At 56.2% G+C, this 24,879-nt stretch overlaps 1 protein-coding gene across 6 annotated transcripts in view; it reads right to left on the bottom strand.

Moving 5' to 3' along the window:
• CUX1 (cut like homeobox 1) overlaps nt 1-24,879 on the bottom strand; it is a 375,241-nt gene that overhangs the window by 56,657 nt on the left and 293,705 nt on the right. For 3 of the 6 annotated variants that reach the window (XM_060125027.1, XM_060125026.1, XM_060125025.1), the window contains exons 12-20: nt 19,204-19,262; nt 15,604-15,652; nt 14,796-14,892; nt 13,122-13,793; nt 11,903-11,968; nt 10,502-10,603; nt 8,240-9,078; nt 5,821-5,986; nt 5,229-5,285 (exon numbers count right to left, since the gene is read on the bottom strand). In XM_060125027.1, coding sequence (XP_059981010.1) covers nt 5,229-5,285; nt 5,821-5,986; nt 8,240-9,078; nt 10,502-10,603; nt 11,903-11,968; nt 13,122-13,793; nt 14,796-14,892; nt 15,604-15,652; nt 19,204-19,262 — 2,107 coding nt within the window. The remainder of the gene's footprint in view (nt 1-5,228; nt 5,286-5,820; nt 5,987-8,239; nt 9,079-10,501; nt 10,604-11,902; nt 11,969-13,121; nt 13,794-14,795; nt 14,893-15,603; nt 15,653-19,203; nt 19,263-24,879) is intronic. The other 3 variants (XM_060125030.1, XM_060125029.1, XM_060125028.1) reach the window with 1 other exon arrangement.

Genomic DNA, 24,879 nt, shown 5'->3' on the forward strand with positions numbered 1-24,879 from the left:
TTCGCCCTTCACGGCCCAGCCACATCCTGGGGCGCCCTCAGCACCACGGGCCTCCCCACCGGCCTGCGCCCACATGTACTAGATGACAGACAAACGTTAAGGTAGGTTGCGTCTGATTCCAGAAACCTGACTTTTCTGATCTTAGGACAGACAACTCCTTTATCGTGGCACTCTTGGTAACACTGAAATGCCATCGTACAGGGCACGACCAAGAAAGAGAGAAATGAATGCGCACTTGGTTCTCCTGGCCGCCAAGTTCATGGCCGGTGAGTGGGGGGCGGAGGCTGAGCCCCAGGACTAATGATGAGCAGAGCAGCCACCTGCTCAGGAGGGGTCGCTTCCTAGCTCACACGTGGCTTTCCAGAATTCTCTTTTGTTTTTGATCTGTTGCCTACGGCCATGTATACATCAGTTATGTATATACAAATCTTTTCAGGTATTCAAAATAAATGACGGTTAGAAGAGTTCTTTTCAGAGAGCACCAATAGTTACTTTCACTGACGTATTTCCATGAAAGAGAAGAAAAAAAAAGAAAGGAAAACAAAATCAACTCAGTTCTAGTCTAGGGCACTGAACAAAGCGTTCTGCCTCCTTTAGATGGTGCCACGGAATTCTCTGGGGGTTCGACCAGCCCTTCCTCTTCTTATTAATGTGCTATGCAAATGCCCCACCCTGACTTAGTCACCCAAACTGAGGAACTGATTGCTTATTCAAGGAAGCCGAGTTTAAAGCACTAAAACCGTGGACGTGTTCTCCTGGTCATTTCATGGGTACCGAGCAAGAGCCGCACATTAAAAAGGAAGGTTGGCCTGTCCCTAACTAACTGGGAGCTGTGGCCCTGGGACTCTCCGGCTGCGTAAGGCCATGTGCAGCATACAGCCCCGTGGTGCTCATGTCAGGGAGGGGGCACACGTGGGACCACCCACGTTGGAGAGGGACGCAGCTGCTACCTTCTCAAGAGGGAACTGGCGGTCGGCTGCGTGAGAACAGTGACGAGGAGCCATGGAATTCTCCACAGCCAGAGAAGATTCCGGAACCCGCAGTTCCTGCCTGACACGCTGGGAAGAAGCTGGGTATTTTATAATTAATCCGAGGAGACTGGGCCATCCTTTCGTCGGTATGGCTTGCAATAATCCGTCTGGGCGTGGAAGCTTGTGAGCTACAGTAACGAAGTGCTCCCAGAGTAAAAAGTTACAAAGCTGAGCGCATGGGCAACTCCTGTCAATTCTCCATAAGGTGATGAGTGACTGAGTCGCATTTAGAAAAATCTGTTCCTTCCCCTTTCTTTCTCCCCGCTTTGGAGTTGTCTCTTGTCTCCTTCTTTCCCTTGGGGCAAAAAGATTAATCACACCAAGGAACCATGAATATGAAATGAGCTTTAAGGAATGAAAAGGAAAAAAAAAATCCAATTGTAGATCACATCTAACTAGGTACCTACGTACTACCTACACGGATACACACCCGTACACCTTCATTACATCTCAAGGTTTTCTTCTTTAAAAAAAAAAACACCCTCCTAACTGATAAGCAATGACCACAGGCCACATTCAGAGAAAACAAGCCTTACTTGGTCCCTCCTTTCTCCTTCTCTGAGCGCTTCCTCTGCTTCTCCTGAGCACTGCTACTGCTACGCAGGGCGAGGGTAGCTGATGCGTGATAGCTGGGATGGGAGACAAACAAACGGGAGACTCGGAGAACCAATCCCAAAGGACTACCTGCACCTCTGTCTTGCCATATTAGACTAACGACAACCCAAGACACTGGGGACTTTGAAAGAAGCCAACAGAAACATGTGTATAGAGGGACTTCCCTGGTGGTGCAGTGGTTAAGAATCCGCCTGCCGATGCAGGGGACACGGGTTTGAGCCCTGGTCCGGGAAGATCGCACATGCTGCGGAGCAAGTAAGCCCGCGAGCCTAGAGCCCGCGCTCCGCAACAAGAGAAGCCACTGCAACGAGAAGCCCTCGCACCGCAACGAAGAGCTCGCCTCAAGTAGAGAAAGCCCGCGCACAGCAACGGAGAGCCAACGCAGCCAAAAATAAATAAATTGATATTAAAAAAAATGTGAAACTAGACCACCAGGAAATACAGGAACAGGTAACTGATCTGAAGTTCTGTCCTTTAAAAACCGGTTTTGTTTTTTTTTAAGTTACTCATATGACCGGTATGGAACCCTCCATTCTCCTCCTCAAGGCCTCAACAGCGCAGGTCACTCACTGAAAGTGGCATCAGTTCTCCTCAGTGTCCAAGGCCATCACCCCACATCTCGAATCATCAAAGGAACGTTCAGAAATGGTTACAACCACCAGGAGGAAAAAGTGATGAGGCACTGGAAACTTCAGTTTCTCTCTCCTTTATCATGAACCCGATCGGCAAGTTTGACACAGAAATCATTAAGGAAAATGGAGATGCTGAGGGCAACAGGGCTGGGCAGAAAGAGGCAGACAGGAATTCTTAGCGAGGAAAACAGAGTCCCGTGTCAGCAGTTTGCTGTTTAGTTGAGTGAGGCCCTCCACCCCCGGGGCACCTCATTGCCATGGAAACTAAGCACAGAGCCCTGCATTAGACCCACGCGATCTCTGCTCAGACCGAGGCTGTGGACAGAAGGTGGGTCTTCCAAAGTCCTTCCACACCTGGGAGGCTGAACCGATGGCCGGGCCAGTTCGGCAGCCTGGATTCTCAGACACTGAGTGTTTCTCACCAATATTCAGGAACAGACCAACCCAGGGTCAGAATTACCTTCCTGCAGCCACCTGCTGCCACCACGCTGAGCTGCCCTGGGCAGAGGCCTCATGGAGCCCCAAGGACAGAGCATCTTTCTGGGTCTGGGGGCCTCTCGGAAGGATTCCGTGGTAGCCACGGCGAGAGCAGGGAATCAGAATCCTGGAGAAATCCTAGGCCAGAGGCGTTGCTCCTCTGCCTTTTGGGGGGCAATGCTGAATGCTTCCTCCGAGACACTGTTTTTTTTTTTTTTTTTTGGCCACACTGCACGGCATGCGGGATCCTAGCTCCCCGCCTGCGCCCCCTGCGTTGGAAGCGCGGAGTCTTAACCACTGAACCGCCAGGGAAGTCCAGACACTGATTTTTTAGGCTGTCAAAGATCCCGGCGTCTCCAATAATCACTCATCCCACTGATTTACCAACACTCATCATCATAAGAGAATTCTGTTTTTCAAATCTGAATTCCACATACCGAAAGGCACGGCTACTTTAATTTTTAGAAACACTCCTGAAAGGATAACGCTGATAGTAAAGAAATTTCAAACAAGGAAAGCTGCCACCCACAGTCTTGCCGCTATGTGATCATCTGTCTTTTCATTCTGACAAGCACTTTCTAGTCTCTCCTGATCCAGAGAAACATTTGCGCTTAGCTACCATCGTGACTTAAAAAAAAAAAATTTCTATTTTCCTAGAATGTAAGAAATAAGTTTTCCACCTTTCTCCACAATCACCATAATTATTACTTCTACGGATGGCTTCCCAACTGCTGACTCACAACAGGCGCGTCGAGTGAGAGGTCGGCCATCCACCTCCCGTCTTGCGGAGACGACACAGAGAGGCCTGCCTGGGCCTCTTCACAGAAAGCAGGGGAAAGTTCTGCAGCACTCACTTGTACCCAGGGGCTCACTGCCTCCTGCCTCCCTCCCTCCTTCAATCTGCAGGCTCCCCAAGAGTTTAGATCTCCTTATTTTATAAAGTAATTTGATCTCTTACAAATATCACTTACGTCCCTCCGAGGAGCCCTGTGAGCTGTTCCCAGGTTGGAAACGTGGCTGTCATAGGAATGTTGCAGCACAGCAGCAAGTGCTCACTATACAATAGAAAGCCAAGAGCCATTCTTTAAGGATTTGTTCCGACACGGGGAAGGTTCTGGCATCCATCGCAGCCGACCTGGGACTGCAGGCGATTTCTTCTTTTATTTAGGAACGAGGGGTTTTGATCTAAAAACCATTAGTCACATTCTGCCAAGTTGGGTCCTGACTCTGATGGGGCAGCGGGTACTCGGAGAGTTTAACAGGGGCCAGCTTTCCATTAGAGCAAGAGGCAAGGAGAATTTTCCATGCAAACGTCCGCAAAACTCTAGCACAAACAACCGCGTCCATTATTTTCTCTAATGTGTTTTGAACGGGCGCCAGCGCTGTGTAAGTTCTCCAGTACCTGCTAATGAAATTGGCCAACGCAGAAAGGCAGGGAGAAGGAAGTACACCTGATCCTTCTCAGAGGGCCAACCACTCCATTTAGAGGTCCAGCCAAGAGAACCAAGAGCTTGGGCTAGATACAGCCTTCCACCCCTCAAGACGGAACACCCCGAACACAAGAGAACGTCAGCCGGGAGCTTAGCGGCGCCCGGCACTGGCTGCATCTGTGTGCGGGTTTGGAGTTCCGAGGCGGCGGAGGCCGCTGCCGCCCAGCTGTTCCCCTCACGACACGTGTTTTCCCTCGTCAAACTTCCAGCAGGCTGGCGGGCTCCACGCTCCGCACTTAGCTTTGTTTGTGTTTTCAATGCATCAATGGGATGTGGAGACTAATCAACATGTTTAGAAAAATAAAGAAAGAAAAAAAGAGAAACAGCTCACGATGCTGGCTGCTCCTGGGAGCTGGGTGGGAAAAGCCTGGCACAGGCGGGCACACAGGAAGGACAAGGAGGGGGTCCAGGAATCAGGGGTGTGGGCCAGCCCGGGCTGCCGTGTCCAGGAGTCCGCGTGGCGGAGATGTGACCTCAAAGACCAGGCCTCGGGGCTCTCAGATGCCGCCGGAAGCAGCCCCAGCTCCTGGGCCCGGGCTCCAGGCCCTCCACCACCTGCTCCCAGGCTGGACCCCAACCTCAGTCCCACTCTCCTGAGTGTCACGCCCTGAACTGCAATGCCCGTTCCTTGTCCCCTGTCCCCTGCTATGAGACTGGAAGCCCCCTGAGCACAGAATCCGTCTCTGACTCGGACCCCAGCCCCCAGCCCCGAACACAGGGCCTCACAGCTAGGAGCCGACGGACTGATGAAAGCGCACGGTGAGGAACAAGAAAACGCTGGAGGAACCTGAACTCGGCCGTCGACTCTCTCCTTCTTCGTTAGAAACTACGACCTTGACGAATCCAGTTTGCCTAGAGGGTACCATGTTTTCAGCTCACCGGATCCAGAACGAGGGATCCTTCAAGTCTCCCCAGTACAGACCAGAGGAAAACACAAAAGGCAGGGAAATGTTGCATTCAAAACACCGGACATGGCTAGTTACCTGAGCTCACGCAGCCCTGCTGCAGGGGGTCCTGGAGTGACGTCATGGAGTGCAGGACTAAACGAGAGAAATGGGTACAGTTAAACGAGGAAACAAACTTGGGGGGGGCGGTTAGAGCTTCCTAATACCCGGAGCACAGCAATAAGGGCACCAAAGGCCCAAGGGAGGGCACCCACTCCTTCCGGGGAGGGCCAGAACGGGGCGGGGGGTGGGCGTCCACGCTGGCAGGCGAGGCGCTGCCGGTAGAAAGCTGGCCACTGGCTGGCGAGCCAGCGGAGGCCGTCACCCACGAGACCCTTCGTTCTGCTCCTCTGGCTGATTTCCTTTCCTGCTGCCCTGATTTAGCTACTTGACTCTTACCTATATTTATGTATAAACAGCATTTTCCTAATTGGTAACGCATTTTCTGCTGCTTATAAAATTAGCTAGGCACAATCTTCTCTCTCCCAAAAACTGAGTCAGTCCCATGGCAACAGGTGGTGGAGGAAGGGGGGCGGCTCTCAGGCAGCAGCTGACAGCGTGGCGGGTGGTCTCCCAGCACAGGCTCCCCTCCCCCACCGCCTGCAGCAGCCCAGGGCGGGGCTGCCCTTACCTGGCCCTTGCTGCTGTCCTTGGACAGGCAGGACGCCCTGGCCCAGCTCGCCGTTCAGCCAGAGCTGCATCCGGATGAAGGGTTCGCGGCCTTTCTGGGTCAGCTTGCTCCACGGCTTCGGCCGGGACAGCATGTCGCTGACGCTGCCCTGGGACAGGCCCAGCACCTGGAATGGCAACCAAAGACACACAGCATCAGCACCCCGGGTTCGGTGTGAGGCCGCAGAATGTTAGTGGTACACGCGAGGCCATGCGGAGGCGTGGTCGGGATGGGTGGCACGTGGGGAGCGCTCCTGGGGCCGAGCAAGGAACCGGCCCCTGGGGGTGGGTGGCAACAGCCTGGGGTGGGGGATAAGCTTTTCAAGGTCACCAGTGGGCTGATGCCCTGACACGGGGAGCCACGGTCAGTCCCAGCTTTCAGCTCCCAGGGAGAGGAGGGTGGGCAAACGGAGGGGAGGGGCTCCCTCCAGGGTCTCGATCCTGCCAAGCCTGCAGGGTTGTCGTCCTGACAGCCCGAGGAGGAAGCACTGAAACTCTGTTGCTCTTTGCCTGGTGGCGCCAGCAAAGGCCGAGGTGCTGGGGGCCAAGGACCCCTTTAGAGCAGGAGCGACGGATGCTGGCGGGACGCGGGCGCCCGTCTCCTTTGCCGGCGCCGGGCCAGCCTGGCATTTAGAAAGGTCTGCCCTCTCTGATCACATCCTGCTCGATGGTAGGGGCCCAGAGGTGAGCTGGTGGCAACCAAGGAGCCAGCCTGGGAGTGAAGCTCACTGCAGACGATCGACAAGTTGCACGTACATACCCGACTTTGTTACGCTCACATATGGCCATACATATGTATGGGCACAAACACCCCCCACAGGACACAGATGCAGCCCAGAGATATTTAGGGGCCGCATCCGATCACTCTTTGAAAAGTTCTCAAGTTCCAGAATAAACTGCACTCACGGGCCAAACAAGTTCAATGCTATTAAGTCTCTGCTAAATTTAAGGCATGAGCACAAATGTCTATTTAAATGTTCTCAAATGATATTTTTACAACGCTGAACTAGAAATTTCAAGGGACTTTCAATTCTCATCCTCATTTCTATTCACCCCGTCACCTTTTGCGAAGTTGGGACAAAGAGCTCACAACCGTGTTTCGAGGATTCACAGCACAGTACGTGGCAAACACTGAACTCGAGGCAGGACCTGGGAAGGCGGGTAGGAAGGTGCGGGGCAGGCCCCTGCTGACCCACCCACGTGGCCCTTGGGGAGGCCGTCTTTTGTTTTTTTTGCTGCATCGGGTCTTCGTTGCTGCACGAGGGCTTTCTCTAGTTGCGGTGAGCGGGGGCTACTCTTCGTGGCGGTGCGCTGGCTTCTCACTGCAGCAGCTTCTCTTGTTGTGGAGCGCGGGCTCTAGGCGCGGAGGCTTCAGTAGTTGTGTCTTGCGGGCTCTAGAGTGCAGGTTCAGCAGTTGTGGCGCACGGGCTTAGCTGCCCCGCGGCATGTGGGATCTTCCCGGACCAGGGCTCGAACCCGTGTCCCCTGCACTGGCAGGCGGACTCTCAACCACCGCGCCACCAGGGAAGTCCCGGGGAGGCTGTCTTTTAGGGGACTGGAGCGCTTCTCATTATGCTCAGCAATTCATTGTTTAATCTAAGACTATCCCGGGGTATTACGTTTATCTTATATTCTGCAGGCCTGGTAAATCCCCATTATCCAGAATCTCAGTGACCAGGAAGTGCCAAGAACAGAAAGGGTCTGGTAGCCCATCCACAAACCATGGCCTTTCGTGAGCCAGGGAAGGCCGATGTGGAAACAAGGGTCTTCGAGGCCAGTCCTGGGCACAGCCTGGGCTCTGTGCAGCTCTGCCCGTGCCACCTCTAGCTGTGCATCCCTGGGCAAGTTGCTTCACCCCTCTGGTGCCCCAAGCACGTTCTGAATTATGAGAGAGGTACAACTACGCTTTACGTTGCTGTTTCTATCGAGTGCCTTCTGGTTCTCTGCACGCTGGCCGTCTCTCTCTGTGATCAGATCAGATCCTTTCGGCCGAAACAGCCCACAGAGGCGCCTCTGGGCTCCACTTGGCTGGGGGGACAGAACTCGATTCAGTCACCTGCTAGCTTGGGGCACACAGTTAACTTCCCTGAGCCTCGGTTTCCTCATCTGTCAAATGGCGACTTTGCCACCCCCTCACAGTGTGAGACAAGAGGTCTAAAGGACCATGGAGGGTGAGAGGGCCTCACCCAGAACCTGGCCCCCAACGGGGATGCCGCAAATGGAGCGTTCACCGGCCAGCCTCCCCGGAAGTTTGGGAGTGGACGAGCCACGATGCTCCTTGGTTAACTAAGTGGGTGACGGCCACACCCTCCAGACAGATACGCAGTCCTAAGCAGTGAAGGGAGATGGGAAGACCCAGGCTCCCACATCGAGTCCCTTACCTTCTCCCCGAAGATCCTCTGACAGATGCCGTTCTTGGCCAGCTTCTCCTTCACCTGCCGGGTGAGCTCGATGGTGTCCACCTCCTGGTACATGTAGATCTCGTACTGCTCAGGGGTCAGCGGAGGGACCGAGGGCTTGGTGGGCTTCGACAGGGGCACGATGGGGGAGGAGGGCAGAGGGCTGTTCTGGGGTGTCTCGCTGCGGCTGGCTCCGGTGAGGCTCAGCTCTGAGCTCTGGGAGTACGGCGACTCGGCGCTGGGCCAGTCCTTCCAGTACTCTGACGAGGAGGGGCCCTGGAGCTGGCCACGCTCGGCCCGCGCCTGCCCGCCACTGCCGCCGCCGCCTTTTTCTTTCCCGCCGCTGGCTTCTTCAGCCTTGGGGTCTTCGGGGGGAGCGCTGCTCTTCCTCTCGGGCTGGACGGCGCTCCACCAGTGGTCTTTCCACACGCCGCTGCGGCCCAGCTCGCTCTTCACGTGTCTGAGGACCCCCTGTGCGGAGTCGGCCGCCCCCGGGAGGTCTGGCCCGGGCACGTCCTGGGACTCCTTCTTCAGGACCGGGGGGTTGGGCAGAGCGGGGGCGCTGGTGTCGGGAGCCGAGGGGGGCTTCTTCAGGGAGACGGCTAATGGAGAGTAACCGGACACTGACGACATGGGCGAGGGGGGCATTAGCTTGGGGGTCAGGATGGCGATGTCTGTCTGGGACAGCGGCGCTGGCTTTAAGGCGGGGTCGAGGGCGGCCTGCTGGGCCTCCATCTCGCGGCGGGCCTGCTGCAGGATGGAGCGGATGGCGTCGTCGGAGTTCCCGCTGCTGGACGCCGAGGAAGGCTGGGCCGGCTCTGCTGCGGAGCAAACACAGAGGTGAGACGGTGGCGGCACCGCCCCGTGCTTTTTCACTCCACTTCATCCTGACCCGACCTGCCACCGCATGCAGGTTACTGGGGAGAACCTCACGGCTCTGTTTTTCCAACGTTTCCCCGGTCGTGAAACGTTCACGCACCCTGTCCGAGCAGTGATAGAGGGGCCAATGCGCCCGCTGTGCGACCACACGGCCTCCGCGACACACCAGCCGAAGGGGTAAGTTATGATCACGAGTGTGATGGGGGGCGGGGCCGGGGGGGTTACGTGTGCAAATGCTCTGTGACTCTCTTTCCGGGATCACTTTAGACTTAACATTCTCATGTGCTATATCCCAAAATTCCAGTGGTTTTGTTAGCTCAGATCCCCTTCCGGGTGGGTGACTACGGTGTGGCCACCAAGGGGGAGGGGGAGGGGGAGGGCCAGTGTGTGTGTGGGGCAGTGGGCAGGCCCTAGCTCAGGAACCCAGGGGAGTGACCAGGTGGTGGCAGGTGCTAAGCGGTCACAGCTGCCTGCAGCCAGGCCTGGTGGGGCCTCGCGGCCACGTCTGTAGTGGAAGGACTCCACAGAGCAGGGGCTTCGTGGGCACAGGGCAGGGGTGTGTCTGTATTGAACCCCGGGTAGAGCACTCAGGTTTCCTCTCCAGCGGAAGGTCTGAGCTGAATCTACAGCCTGGCGCGCCTCTCAAGCAAAGTTCAGCCGCAGGAAAGCTGAAATGTGGGTGTTCTCTTACACAAGGCAGCTCTCAGGGGGCTATGAGGGCCGATTCCTGAAGCCGACTGACTGCAGAGGTGGGGCCATCCACCCTTTAACACTTCCTGCTCCTCTCTGGCAACGTCTGTTCCATAAAGCAGCTGTGGTCAGTATATACCCAAGTAGCAAAAGCCTGTGTTGCATTTAAAAAAGGGAATCTGGGGGCTTCCCTGGTGGCGCAGTGGTTGAGAGTCCGCCTGCCGATGCAGGGGACGTGGGTTCGTGCCCCGGTCCGGGAAGATCCCACGTGCCGCGGAGCGGCTGGGCCCATGAGCCATGGCCACTGAGGCTGCGCGTCCGGAGCCTGTGCCCCGCCGCAACGGGAGAGGTCACAACAGTGAGAGGCCCGCGTACCGCAAAAAAAAAAAAAAAAAAAAAAGGGAATCTGATACAAAGTACTTGCTAATTTAAGTCACGGAGATTCTAGGCCAGGGGTACATTCTTGAGTCAATGCTAGGGAATGACCTAGAATGGTAACTATTAGCAAAATAGACATCACACAGACCTGCTCCCCTCTGTGCTTGCCTAAAGGCTTGAAAACATACATTCAATTTTTTTTTTTTTAAACAAAGTTAATTACTGCTGACCAGAACGCTCATGACAATTCTTTCAACTAAGTGTGGAAGACAGCGGTCGAAGGCCTGGACTCCGTACCGGTTTTCTGTACTTGCAGCTCCCTTTTGGCCTGTTCCAGGATGGACTTGATTGCCTCATCGGACCCGGTCTCTGAGGCTCGGATCCGGGTGGTGATGTTACCTGCAGGGAGAAACCACACCAACGACATCAGACCCACACCTGGAACAAGACTCAGGGCTGCACAAAGACGTCATTCTGATAACCAGCGGCCGAGTGGAGGCTGGTGACGACACGGAGGCAGGCGTGGCCTCCCGTTTACCTGCACCTGCTGTGCGTGCAACTCCACAGCAGGTACCGCGGCCCCGGGGCAGGAAGGGCTTCCCACTGACTCCACCTGGCGTCAGACAGTACTCGGCCAGTGGGACAAGCTCTCACATTATCCAAGCTGGACGTCACCCGTGGGGTGGGACCAGGGAGAGCGAATCATTTAATCCGGTATAAGAAACAAGATGAAGGATTAAAAGGCAACGCTTTGTTTGTGAGTCATTTAAAAACAACTCCAGCAGCTGCTTTGGCTTGGGACTACGTTCAAGGCTTTGTACGTGTCCTTGAGGCCAGTATCCCAGAGCAGAAACATGGGCAGAGAGGGCAAGGGGTGGAGGCTGATTCTGTCGCTATCGTTTGCTCTACAAGGTGAAGAGGCTGAAGGCTTAAGTTAAAATTTTCGGGTCTCTTATCACATACTATCTTTTTAAAATTTATGAACAAGGAGAGAGGCCTGCGGACATGCCTAAAGGACAAGAATCCCGTCTTTCGGTCACATGGTGATGCTCCGCCGCGCAGCCACGTGCACAGATGCGCTGAAGCTACTACGGCCCGGGGGCTGGCCCGGTTCTTCCCGGAAGCCGTCCACGTGTTTGAATCGGTCACTACCTCACTCAGTGTGAACCGCCACATTAAACCATTTAAAAACAGGCAAGCCACCGGGACAAAACCCCATCGAAGCTGCGACTCCGAGGAGTGCCACGGGGGCTGGCGAGCAGGTTCCATCTGGGATCTGTCCCCTCAGTCATGCCCTCGACACATTTCAGAGTTCAGGGAAGGTACAAGGAAGCAGCAGTATCTCATCTGACTCAGTCACCTGATTCTTCTCAGAGCAACAAATTACTCTTTCACCTGCTTCTTGGGAAATGGGGAAAGGCGTAATTTGAATCTAAGAGGGGGGCGGGTGTGGGATTCGCGTTTTGGGGCTCATCTTAGTGGTGCCGCCCCCTCCTGCGCTCGGTAGAGCGCGGGCAGCTCAGGGGGAAGGGGCCGTGCGTACTTGAACCCGTGCTTTGTTTTATACTTACTAGCTCTGTTTTTCCATCAGGTTCCAGGCCAGAATCACACTGTACAGTTTTAACCCAAATACACAGCTAAGGACATGCTGCTTCCTAGGTTACTAACTGCAAAGAAAAACACCTGCCTGCGACATACCTTCAGACCCATTTCTTCGTTTCGGTACCTCCTGAAATAGTCTGTTCAGGCTCTGGCCTGGATTCTCTGTTGAAAAACAAGTGTGGTAAGAACAAAACAATCAGGGGGATGGTGCTGTTGACGTTATGGGCTGCGTGATATGGAATCTGAGCCGCTGTCACTACAGAGAGGGCTCAGGGCTGCCTGTGCCACTTGGGAGTCACAAGAAACTTTGGAGAGGCCCTTCCCTGGCTGACCGGCTCACAGAGGCCACGGCTCTGCCACCAAAGGGGATCAGATGGACCTAGGTGGCGGCCTGCGGCACCAGCGCCACGGGGGTCAAACGGAGGGAGCAGGGCCGCCAAGCGGATCGCCCACCAGCCCCGGAACAAAGCTCGCATAAATCATGCAGAGACAGTCAATTTCGGTTAACATCGCCGTGAGAGCCTCGGTGCCCTTCGTGCGAACGGACGCCGTTTGAAGCGTCTCCCTTCTCCGAGTCTACATCTCCAGTGCGTCTGAGAAGAGCCCCTTCCCCTATCGCTGCTGACTTAGCAGAAGGATCCCCTGTCGTTAAAGAGGGAAGGAGTTCTTGCAGTTAGGGACTGGACGGACCTTTTATCTTTTTATGGGCGGGGGGGGGGTAGGAAGCGTGTTTTAATACCACTTTCATGTATTTTACTCAAGGCAGGCATGTTTCGCCGGTAACGCTAGACAGATCGCTAGCGGGACGTAAACACGGGGAGTGTGACCCTGGGCCTCGCTCCCACTGGTGCGGAGGGAGGAGGGGGGCGCACGTGGTCGGCTTGCCCTCCGCGTGGACCCAGCGTTGCGTGAGGACCGCCCCCGGCCAATGCTGCTGCTCTAGGGCCGGGTGGTACCCACGGGCCCCTCCCCACGTGAGGCCGGCACCTAAGGCCGGAAGGATCGCTGGACACGAAACGCATCAGAACATCGAGCGTGAGGTAATTCCCTCCGACTCAGTACGTGGTACTGAAATAGCGAGTCTACTACGCGTGAGGTGCTGAACGATTTTCAGAGGCCAGACCCCCCCCGCCCCCGCAAGTCTAACAGCCTTAGCTCATGCCCCTCGGCCCTGAGCTCCGGCAATGGCAGGACTGAGAGCTGTACCTGATGTGTGATGCACAACAGATGTCTCATCTCTCTCACACACACACACACACACACACAGCTCTCCATGACAGGCTCACGCATGGGCACCAACCCATGAGTCTCTCACCTCTTTGTCTGCCTTGGATGCTGCGAAGAGCCAGGATGTTCTGCTCGTCCGAGAGGAACTGCTTCATCTTGTGAAACGGCTCCTTGCCGCGCACCGTCAGTTTATTCCACGGCTTGGGTCGGGCCAGAATCTCGCTCACAGACCCTTGGGACAGTCCCAGGACGTAGTGTCCGAAAATGCGCTGCCCGATGTTGTGCTTGATGAGCTGCTCTTTCACCTGCCGGGCGATTTCTGCAGTGTCCATCTCCTCGCCCTCGGAGACGCTCCCAGCACTTTCTGACTGGCTGGGAGACGGGGCCATGCCATTTACATCTGGGCTTTGTTGTAATGGACTTTGGGAAGATATGGAGTTTGTGCTGTATGGACCTGTTGAAAAAATCATGCTTGTGCTTCCTGCTTCCTGCATGGCCTTGGAGTAGAAGGACTGCATTAGCTGTCGTTGGAGGAGAGAGTTTAGTGCAAATTTTCCCGTAGAAGCCAGGGGCAGGCTGGGGCTTGCCAGGGATGAGCTGAAAAAGTCTTGCGTTAACCCCGCTGGTGAGAACTGGTGTGTACCATTAGTATTGGAAGCCTGCTCCCCCGTGTTGCGGGGCAACTGAGAAGGAGGGGAGGCCGGCAAAGGTCCAGGACGCCGACTCTCAGGCTGGTCTTTCCCTTTTCTCCTGGCTGACCCTACAAGGAAGGGCAAACATAATGCATTATGGGGGATTCAAAAGGGAAAAAAAACCAAGACCAGGATGCAAAGTTTGCCCCGCAAAAGGGAAAAAAAAAAAGTGCAGATTTTTTTTTTTTTTTTTAACAAGGGCCAATGAGGTGTGTTGGTTTGTTTTTCAATTGAATTTTTAAATTAGCCAAATGAGGCCCCCCGGAAACAAGCAACATGCATTTCATGTTTGCACCTTTCTTGTACGTTGCAGCCTGGAGAGTTCCCCTTGACATAGACTCAAACTCCTAACGTGACAAGGAGCCGGTACCACACACAGTAAAGAGTCGGCAGGTCGCGGGCCTCTCATCGGGCCTCTAGCGTTTGAGCTATAACCAGAAGGGCCCCACCTGAGGAGCAGCAAACACTGACATTTTGGGACCAACGGATTCTCACACCACTTGCTCTGAGGCGAACGCACCGCACCGAGTCCGCTCGATCGAAGGCACGCACATTTTAAGAATGAAATATCATCGGAGCCCGAGACACTCTTAAACGCTTTACCAGCTGCCAAACCCGAAGCAGTCAGTGACGCCACCACTTCGGGACGAGCAAAGAAAGGCTAAGGATGGGGGAGGCGTTCCCAAGGAAAACCTGACAAAGGAAGAAAAGCTCCACTGAGCCGGGAAGGGCAGGGCCTGGCCCTGGAAGCAGCCCCGGAAACACCACGGGAGAGGCCGCACAACCAAGAAGAGACCAGAAAAGCCACCGTCCGCGAGCGAGCGCCCTCGTGGGCTCTCCCGCAGCACGGCCCTGCCTGCGCTCCGCAGACGCCCTGCGGCCTCGCGCCTCGCCTGGACCATCTCGGAGCGGGTGGGGGCGGGTGGGGGGTGAGGAGGAGACGGACACTCGTTAGTCAAGGTTCTCATCGCCCGGTGACGCCCGCCATGCATCAGCCCAGACTCACGGTTCGTCTTCTTCTTCCTCGACCCCGGGAGGGGCCAAGCGGACGCGAGACCCTGTCAACCTACCACTCAGGTCGCTGTTGGAGATGCGCAGCGCGGCGTTCTCGGACTGCAGCGAGCGGTTCTTCTCCAGCAGGAGTACCTCCAGAGGCCTGGATGAGTCCTAGACGGGGCAGAGCGGGGCTCACTGCGGGGCCGCCGGACCCCCAGGATCCCGGCTCTGACCTGACCACCGCCCGCCCTCTCCCCGAAGATGCTCCACGCACGTGGAGAACACTCGAGTTCCTTTCTGAGATAACTCATTCGGGCTGAAGTAATTTCTCTTTCTAGGCTCACACAGCCTCCAGACAGCTCATTGTTCCCTCTTCTGTACCCAAATCCGAGCATCTAGACCTACGCCTTGTTAGGCAAGGGGAGTCACAGACCTGTCAGGAAGGCCTGCAAAGGGGATCTCTTCTGGGCGCCAGCCACCAAGAGTCAGAGGCTGCCTTCTGGGCATCGGGAGCGGGCTTCCGCGTGATGACTGAAAATTTTAATTGGCCGCTGGGTTACCGTGCGCCATTGTCATCTTGCCCGTTTCTTGTCCACGTGAGGCAGTAGATAATAAAAATTCCTAAGTCAGTCAGTCCACTTGGGGCTGCTCGTTTAACACAACCTGAAATCGTTTGTACCCACGTTCTCAGGACCTGCCCAAGTTAAATTGCAATTTCACGTGAACGCGGTTACCAGTTTCAAAGACACTAACTTTTCTCTTCTTGCCCCTTTTAAGATAATTTGCTTTAACTTGGCGAAATATCCTTGAGGAGAAACACCGCGCCGGTGAAGCAGCGACGCGGATGCTCACGCACGCGGAAAGCAAAGGGAGACCATGTACCTGCGTCCCAGCTCCCTCGGCCGGAGCAAACTCCATGGACTTCAGGATGCTGCGGAGAGCAAGACAGAGCCGTTAGCCCTGCTCGGACCTTTGGGGGCAGCCGCGCTAACGAGCGGCCACGTCACCGCTTCCTGCTCTCCAGGAACCGAGGAGCTGACAACTTTAACAACTTCCCTGGCAGCTTTATCATCTGATAGCGTCTCTGGAATAACTATTCGACTAGCAGTTGGCCAGCGAAAGTTTCTTGCCCAGCATGTAAATCATTCCATATGGAATCACACCAGGTCTGTTCAGAGTATAATTTTAAAGTTAAGTTGAACACAGACGTAACACTGCTGCAAGTGGAATGTATTTGTAAAGCTGAGAAGGGCTGAAAAAGCTGTAACGAGGAAGCCGGGGAGAGGAACCGATGCCCCTGGCCGCTGCCGCCCGGGGATGGGCCGGGAGCGAGGTCCCACCGCTGGGTGGCTCAGAGGCGGCAGCGGACCGTCTGCAGCCCAGGCTGGGGAAGGAGCCACTGCCAGGTGTGGGCGCGAGGGCTTACGTCTCCTTTGTTCTCCTTACCATGGAAACTGCTCCGGTCTCGGCCTGTGTCAACAAGTCCGAGAGCTGAGTGAGCGCGGGTGCCCAGGACTGCTGTTCACAGCGTTCCGCACACGTGGACACTCCTTTCTTCCTGTGGGTCCACGTGGCCCCAAGGAGCCCAGGCGCTCCCCTCACGCTCGAGGCGGGAAGGTGAGAAAGTGGGCAGCTTCCATCCCGGGCACCGGGCCTCCTGCACTCTCCCAGCTGGGACTCTAGCCTCGGCCCTTCTACAAGATCAACGGCAGTGCCATCCGGAGAGCAGAGCGTGCCCAGGGCCCAGGGGGCTCTCTGTGCCACGGCCCCCGGGAGGTTCAGTGAGGAGCCGACCGCTCGTAGCTCCCCCGTGGTTGTATCTTTGTAGTGGCCCCTGTCGTGTAAACTAACAAAACGGGAACGAGGAGCTCATAATTCTGTTTTATGATGAGCTGCTACCGAGAATCATAAGAGCCTCGGGCCGCACTGCATCAGCCAGGAGAGAAGAGGCGAGCAGTCTGGACAAGCCTGTCTTTTCTTTGTGGCTGTCACATTGTTTGCAGCTATATTCTTGTCTGAGGGCCTCTTTAGGATCATGTAAGAAAAGACTAAGTGCGTCTGAATTTATACTGAAAACATCAGTGTCTCTTCATTTATTTATTTTTATTTATTTTTTTGCGGTACGCGGGCCTCTCACTGTTGTGGCCTCTCCCGCGGCGGAGCACAGGCTCCAGACGCGCAGGCTCAGTGGCCATGGCTCACGGGCCCAGCCGCTCCGCGGCATGTGGGATCTTCCCGGACCGGGGCATGAACCTGTGTCCCCTGCATCGGCAGGCGGACTCTCAACCACTGCGCCACCAGGGAAGCCCTCTCTTCATTTATTCACCAAGTTTACCGACAGCCTACTACGTGCCTGGCGCTATGCAGACTCAGAACCACTTCTCATCCTCAGGGACCCTACAGTGATTCTGGGTGGAAGACAAAATCCAAACAGCACCAGCGGGAGAAAACCCGGGCAGGAGACGGGTGTGTCTCATGAGATGTCAGTGTTTGTGAAGGGCCTTGAAGGAGCAAAATGCTTTACAGACTCCTGGGGTGGGGCACGGTGGGGACCTCACGGGACGAGATGGGACGGAACGGGCGCTGGCGTGCATCCAGAGGGCGTGTGGATCACAAGGAACTGGGAAGCCAGGGCACCTTCTAGCAGAAGAGCCACCTGAATGGGGCTGCGCTGGGGCCGTGTTGGGCAGATGTAGCAGAAGCGCTGGCAGGAATATGGGAGGCTGTCCTGGGAGAGGGTGAGGGCCGGCGAGTGGCCGGGCAGGCGCACGCACCTGGGAGGGAGCAGCCTGGGGCCAAGAAGCCTTGGTTCTCGGTGAGAGAGGTGAGCTCAGAGGAGGGGGTGTGGGCCTAGCCTCAGCCTGGGAAGGGCGGGGGCTCGGGAGAAGGCCTTCAAGTCAGTTTTTTCGATTCAACACTAGGGAGGGCACACATTGTTTTTGTTTTCGTTTTTTTTTTTGCGGTACGCGGGCTTCTCACTGTTGTGGCCTCTCCCGTTGCAGAGCACAGGCTCCGGACGTGCAGGCCCAGCGGCCATGGCTCACGGGCCCAGTCACTCCGCGGCATATGGGATCTTCCTGGACCGGGGCACGAACCTGTGTCCCCTGCACTGGCAGGCGGACTCTCAACCACTGCGCCACCAGGGAAGCCCTTTTTTTTTTCTTTTGAGGCGGGAAGAAGAGGGAAAGGGATGAGGAGGCGGGTAGAGAAGTAAAAAGTATACCTCCTGGAAATGCGGTGGGGGAGAGGACAGAGCTCAAAGAAGCTGGACCTGCAGAGAGTTGAGGGGGTGTCCAAGGAGGCGTGCAGAGGCCCGCTGTGTCACGGGGGTGAGGATGCTCGGGGAGAGAAGTGAGTGGAGCCCCCGGGAGTCACCCCGCCAGGGAGGAGGCTGCTGACGCAGGGGGCGAGAAGGTCGAAGAGGCCTTCACGTGGGCTTTTTTAGCAAACCCGAGGGAATGGAATTAAGAATCCGAAGAACAGCATGGGGAGTGGGTGTAGCTTATTTTAAAAGGAGAAATTAAAAATGTCAGCAAGAGCGAAACGAGCTGATGGGAGGAGTAGGAAGGAAGGGACCAGCGTGGCGGGGTCAGCCTGGAGAGACAGGAGGGAGAAGCCGAGACCAGAGGAGTCGTTTCGAGGCAGGGGCTCCGGGAGCCGCGGGCGTCTGTCCCCCCCGTCAGGCAGAGCACTGGGGGGGTCTGCTGAGGGGTCGGGGTGCAGCTGGGGGCAGAAGGGTATGCCGAGGGCGTGGCAAGGCCCCTGGGAAGCAGAGGCGGCCAGCAGCAGGGGAGAGGCCCGGAGCCTGCAGGGACCCAGGCCCAAGGACCCCTCTGCAGTGTTTGCCAACCTGGCTGGGGAGGAGGGGGCAGCTCGGGTGAAACTCTTCGAGGCGAGGGAGGGCAAGGGGCGGCCGTGTGCACTGTCAGGGCACTGCCCGTGAGCTCTAGGCGGGCCAAGGGCAGCTCAGGGGAAGGAGTTTGAGGCGGGAGGGTCAAGCTGGGCGCCGGGGCCCGAGGAGGGAGCTTCTAAGCGTGGGAAAGTGAGCATCAGCTCCAAAGGGTGACAAGCTTTCAGCTGCTGCCTCTCGGGTGGAGGCCGGGGGATCAAAGTCCCATAGTTTAAGCCAGGGAGGCGTGAGGCCTCAACTGGAAAATGTTTCCTTGCTCTGCTCTCCTTCTGTTTGGGGGACTTACAGCTAAAAAGTAAGCTTGTATTTTATATTTCCTACAAAGGCAGTATCTCCCCTGATTCCGTGCAGATTGGCAATTTTTATGCACAGAGTTCCATAAAAAGTCCAAAGAATTCAGGCACAGGCCTGAGTGCAAACACCCGCCACGGCGAGTAGCCCCGGATGTGGCCCAGTGGTGGAGCCTGAGCCAGGGGCCCCGCAGCTGCCCCCTCGCTGACACGGGGTTTCCTTAGCACATGGCCCCAACGAGCCCTGGCTCGTGAATGGCCGAGCTGCATCTCCAAACTTACTTTAGCTCTTTCTTCACCTCTTCATAGTCAGCCTGTCCTTTGAGTTTTTCTTCCAGTTGCTGAAAACAGAGAGGATTTTATTAGTGGTCGTGTCTGAAGAACGCTGATGGGCTTTGCCACGGACTGAATGTGGTGTCCCCACAAATTCAAATGTTGAGATCCTAACCCCCAACACGGTGATGGCATCAGGAGGTGGCGCTATTGGGAGGTGTCGAGGTCATGACTGGAATTAATAACTTAAAAGAGACCCCCGAGAGGCCCCTCTCGGGGCCATGTGAGGACACAGCGGGAAGACGGCCGTCTGTGAACCAAGAAGGGAGCCCTCAACGTACACAGAAAATGCTGGAGCCTCATCTTGGACTTCCAGCTTCAGAACTGTGGGAAACAGAAGTGTCTGCTGTTTACATCACCTGGTCTCTGGTATCCCGTCATGGCAGCCCCAACGGGCTAAGACCCTTCACTGACTACGTCCCCTGTAAAGCATCCAGCAGCCCCGAGGGAGCCCAGACATGCACGGTGAAAGGTGACAACTGTGGAGTCGTCCCTTGTCCTTTGCTCGTTGCCTGATGTTGAGTGGGCACAGGCGTGCGTGCACACCACACACACACACACACACACACACACACACACACACACACACGGCAACCATAAGGTTCTAACATAAACCCCAATGAAAGTAGAAGGAAAAAGCTTTACAGAAGTGGAAAACCGAACAACGAAAAGGCCATTTTGTATGAAATCCCACAAAATGGCCAACAGGATGAAGAGACGCTCTCCGTGCGGCTTTTCACAAACTACGTGAGGCCAGCTGACACGTACGGTTAGTCATCAACACCTTTGGTGGGACCCTGCTGATAAGACATACGGCCCTTTTGTCACTGAGGTCAGCATCAGATAGGCACCAGGGAAAATGCGTTTGTATTTCTGGAGGGGTCCCCCCAGACGCGGGGGATTTTAGCAGCGGAGGTCAGTCCGCTGGGTGGTCACTGCTTTCTCCGACAGACGGTCCTGCAGGGAGGGCCCTGGCAGGGCACCCTGGCCAGCAGGGCCACGGCTGGGCATGGCTGACTCCCTGGTCCTAGAATGCCCTTCAGAGGGAAGGTCAGGGGCCCTCTGGCAAGCTTCCCAGGTGCGGTGATGCTCTGCTGTGCTCCACGCACCTCTGTGAGCTCACTTGGTACCCACGTGGCTGTTTGTGCCCGGAGCCCTGCGGGGCCTGCTTGCCAGGAAGAGCCTTTGCTGTAGAGTGGTCGGCAGAGGGTGCCTCCTTCTCTGAAGGTGCTTTTGGCCTCGTTTGTTTTTGCCCTTCCCCCCTCCACCAAAGGAGTTCTCTGTGGGAAGGAAGACAGCTTGACATAAAACGCAAAGCCTCAGCCAGCAGGGGGTCCTGACCCTTTAGCATCCTTCCAAGCCTGGGGCGAACAAATTCCGATTCTTGAATCAACAGGCCCTTCCCATCCCCAGGGCTTCTAGTTACCTTTTAGGCTCTACTTGACCAGCCACGCCTATGATCACAGTTTAAAGCCGGCTGAGAACATTCTAGAATTTGGGGAGAAGAGTCCCACCTGAATCCCACGTGGCCCCATTTAGCCCGTCTTTTCCTTTTGCCTTTGCTGGCGGTTTCTTGTGTGTGTATTTCCCATTGTGTAGAATTGCTCTGCCCTAGTTCCTTTTTAAGACCTCTTGCCTGTATTACAATGGTTTCTCCTCATAATCAAACAGGGTAGCATGCACTCATTTTCCAACAAAAGATGCTGAGAAGGTGCTCACGAAGACACGATTCTTTCATTCTCCTCCCTGTGGTCGGAGAGTGGGACGCCTTTCCTAACACAAGATTGCCCAGCGCTGCCGGGACGCAAAGCACCTTCGGAGGGTGGGACTCACTGACGCTGCACGCGGAGCACGCATAAAAAGCGGTCATGTTCAGAGAACAGGAGACGGGCAGGAAGAACGGCAGACACGAAGCTTCTGGACCTGGCACGGCCCAGAACCTGGAGTCAGCTCTGTCACTCACGAGCCGGGCCCTTTGGGCACGTCGATCAGCGGCTCATCTGTGAGACGGGAAGGCCGGTGACCTCCGAGTACTGAGCGAAGGGGCACGAGACAAGGAGCCGGTGCAGATGCTGGCGCCGAGGGGCCTTCGATGCGGGACCACTGTCGCTGCCAGGTCCTGCTGCGGGTTCCCTGAGAGCACGGCTGCAGGCCTTCGATCAGCCCAGATCAGAAGGTTTTCGGGCTGGAATCTGTCTGGTTAAATATGAGTTTTCACTGAGAACCAAACAGCTTCCACTGAAATTTCTGCCATCTGCCTGGGGGGCAGCGTAGTCAGGAAGAAACCAAGATGGTGGCTGCAAACCTCTGTGGAGCAGACACTTGGACGGGGGCTGGCGGGGGGGCGCCTCACAAAGCCCGTCCCCACTGAGCTCCCAGCGGAGCGCCGTCTCAGGACCCCGCGTGTGGCGGCAGGCTGCGGGTGGGCCGGGGCAGGAGGCAGGCGGCGTGGGCCCACACAGGCAAGAGCCCAAGTGCCCTCAGCTCTGTTCTTTGGCCAGAAACTCCTTGCTGGGCGCCCGTAACGTCTGGTTTCAGGGGGTCCTGCCCGGAAAGGGCAGCAGGTGCTCCTAGATCCCAGGCCCGGCTCCGCACCTCACATGTCATCTTACCCAGTTATCGCGACACGTCTGCAGAGCATCTGTCTGTCCGTCCAGAGAAACAAAGAAAAAAAAAACCCACAGGGGGTCTGCACCAAAGGCCGTGGCAGAGCCCGAGGCTGCCCAGAGCAAGTGCAGGAAGCAGTGAGGCGGATCTGGCTCCAGGACCCCTGTGGTACCAAGTCTGCATATGCTCTAGCCCCTTACACAGAATGGCGCAGGGCACTTGGCCCTCCGAGTCCGTGGATGTGGAACGTGCAGAGACAAGAGCCCCAACTGCAATACTGAGTGCTTAGCCTGTGGAAAAGCACTCAGTAACGATGGTGACTGTTATTACTGTAGTTATGACTACTTCATCCCTGGTGGGTGGTACTGAATACGACGAAAGGGTTCTGAAGACACTCTGTGGTCCTCGATCCAGGCGCTCCATTTACGAAGTTCTCCACAGCCCAGTCTGCCACCTCCGAGCGTCCCTGCGGCTCTTTGGCAGATCCATGGAGGAGGACGGAGGCCCAGAGCAGCTCTGGCTGTCTGATGCCGATGGCAGGAAAGGCAGCCACACATCCTGCGCCATGAATGCAGAATCCGGCAGGCGGGTCGCCTTCCTGAAAAGGGGCTCTTGTAAAGGAACCCACTCTGACCTTGTATAGAGAGGGAGGAAAGGTCTAGGGCGGAGCTGGGCTTCGAGCTCAGTCCCACTTTGCTGTGACCCTGGGTGACGGGCTTAGGCTGTCGGGCCCCACGCTCCTCAAATGGGAAGGGGGGAAGAGTAAGAAGAAGGGTTTCCAGAGGACAGTGGTGAGGAAATGTCGGATGCACAAGTGCAGGCTGCAAGCACCCCTCAAGCACGGTGGTTTTACGATACGTTAATCACACACGTTTAATACTATAGAGCACGTGTGTGGTTAGAGCACGTGTGTGGTTCCAGGCTTAGCAGGGGCTCACCAATGGTTCTTGAATTGCTAGAAGCATCACCTACCTGAAGTCCTTAAAATCCTGGCTACGACTCAAATAATGAGGTAATTTAATTTAAAATGCAAAGCATTTTGGTGTGCAGCAAATTAGGTACTGAATTTATAAAAGATAGCTGCCTTAGTCAAGTTATAACATGGGGCCTAGGGCTACCAACTTAAGGGACCTCTGGCACAGAGACTAATGCAAAGACCCTCGAAAGACCTCGTCCTCCGGGTTGCACAGCAAGGGGTCAAGGTAGCAACACGCCTTTGCCACACAACGGACGGGGCCGGAGAGGCGACTGTTGCGGTTTACAGGCAGCTCTGTCTTCTTCCTCTGGGATGATCGGAGCCAGGCTTTCGGCCGTGCTGTCTGAAGACCCACAGCTCAGGTTAGGGGCATCGGTGTGTGACCCCTCACCCTGACGTGGACCCCGGGGCTGAGGGGCCACCAGTCAGAACCCAGCGGGTGTGACTGGGCTCCCTGGTCCGGGCAGGGGTCTGAGGTTGACTCTGCCTCTCTGGGGTCTGGAACTAGGCAGCGTGCCCCTCCTTTTCACCTGAACGGGGACCCCCTCAGGTCTCCCCTGTTCCTTGGTGAGAGGTGGCAGTTACGTAAATTTAGGATCTGCTGAGGCTGGCCTGGGGGAGAAGCCCAGGGACGCCCAAGGTGGGCGCTGTGCGTGCACCACAGGGAGGCTGAGAACGCAGGACAAAAAGGGGAGACCCCCCCCGCCCCCAGGCCAGGGGGTGGGGAGAGCGACCATGACATTGGAGGCCTTGCTGCCAGCTGGAGAAGCGCGGCTCTGGAGACACAAGGGGGACCCCTGTGTGGCAACCCCATCACAAGTCACCTCCAGCCTCCATGAACTGTGACCCAGGCACAGGGCGGACGGGAGCAGCTCCTTCTCACGGAATCGTGCCACCATCGTCCAGGAAGGTCCCGGCTCAGTATTTCAGCTACTTGGACATTGTATGGTTGGCTAAGTGGGCCACAAGCTGGGGATCGTCTGCAGGTGAGTATCTAGATTTACTTACCCAGTGACCAGGGGCACGTGTGTCTAAGAGGATTCACCGTAGGTTCCCACAATTAGCTCCCTGAAGCATTTCCAGTAATGCCCACCGGTTTGCAGCGATTTACTTGTGACCTCAATGCAGATAACTGGTCTTGAGGCCTCTAGCACGATGCCCCAGAGGGAAGAGGCCCTCGGTTTCTTCCCTCTGGGGCATCTCCGCTGCTGCCTCCCTTCCCGGGGCCCCCTTCACCCCCCTCCTCCCCGTGGAAGGCTCACTGCTTCCTTCAATTGCACAGATGGCTTCCTTCAATCTGTGCTCACAGTGCCTTCAAGATGCAGCCAGGACGAGGCTCAGGGAGGCTCGGCTCCCGGGCTCTCCGATACCGGGATGTGTGACGTTAAAACTCACTCGTGCCGTCCAGGGAGGGCAGGGGCCATGGAGGGACACACAGGCCTCCCCGCTACAGCCACGGGCTGCCTGGCACCCCCTCCCTGAGACAGCGATTATCATCACGCCCACCCGCGGCAAGCGACCAACGGAACGTGGATGTCGGAGCTTCACACACTGAGACGATGATGAGATGCTCGTTAAAACGCGGTCAAGGGCAGCCCCGGTGCAGAGGAAACACACGGCCGGTGAGGGAACTTATGTAACCAAAGAGGCAGCGTCCAGAATTAAAGGCGCTGAACGAGTGCAGAGAAGTGCTTGTCGGTCTTTGGTCCTGTTCCCACCCCGCGAGGGACACAGTGTGCCCCACAGTGGCTCAAAAGGACCCATCGGAACCTCGGGAGGTGGCGTGAGGGGTGCGGAGGGTTGGGGAGGCTTGTGCAGTTTGGAAAAAGGCCCCCAGGTGAATGGAGCACGCCCACCCGCCCACCCGCCCAGTGAGAAGTACTGATGTTTAAAGCAACTGCAGAAAATATCATTTCTCCCTAGGGGAGATGGGCCTCAGTCAGTCCTTACAAACCCCCATCTTACACCTGAGCTATTGGTAGCATCGTCTCCTGTGCCCTAGCGAGTGGAATGCAGGCGACTGCCGCGTCACACCGCCTCTG

Source organism: Lagenorhynchus albirostris, chromosome 15 (genome assembly GCF_949774975.1).
Source record: "Lagenorhynchus albirostris chromosome 15, mLagAlb1.1, whole genome shotgun sequence".
Taxonomy (NCBI): Eukaryota; Metazoa; Chordata; class Mammalia; order Artiodactyla; family Delphinidae; genus Lagenorhynchus; species Lagenorhynchus albirostris.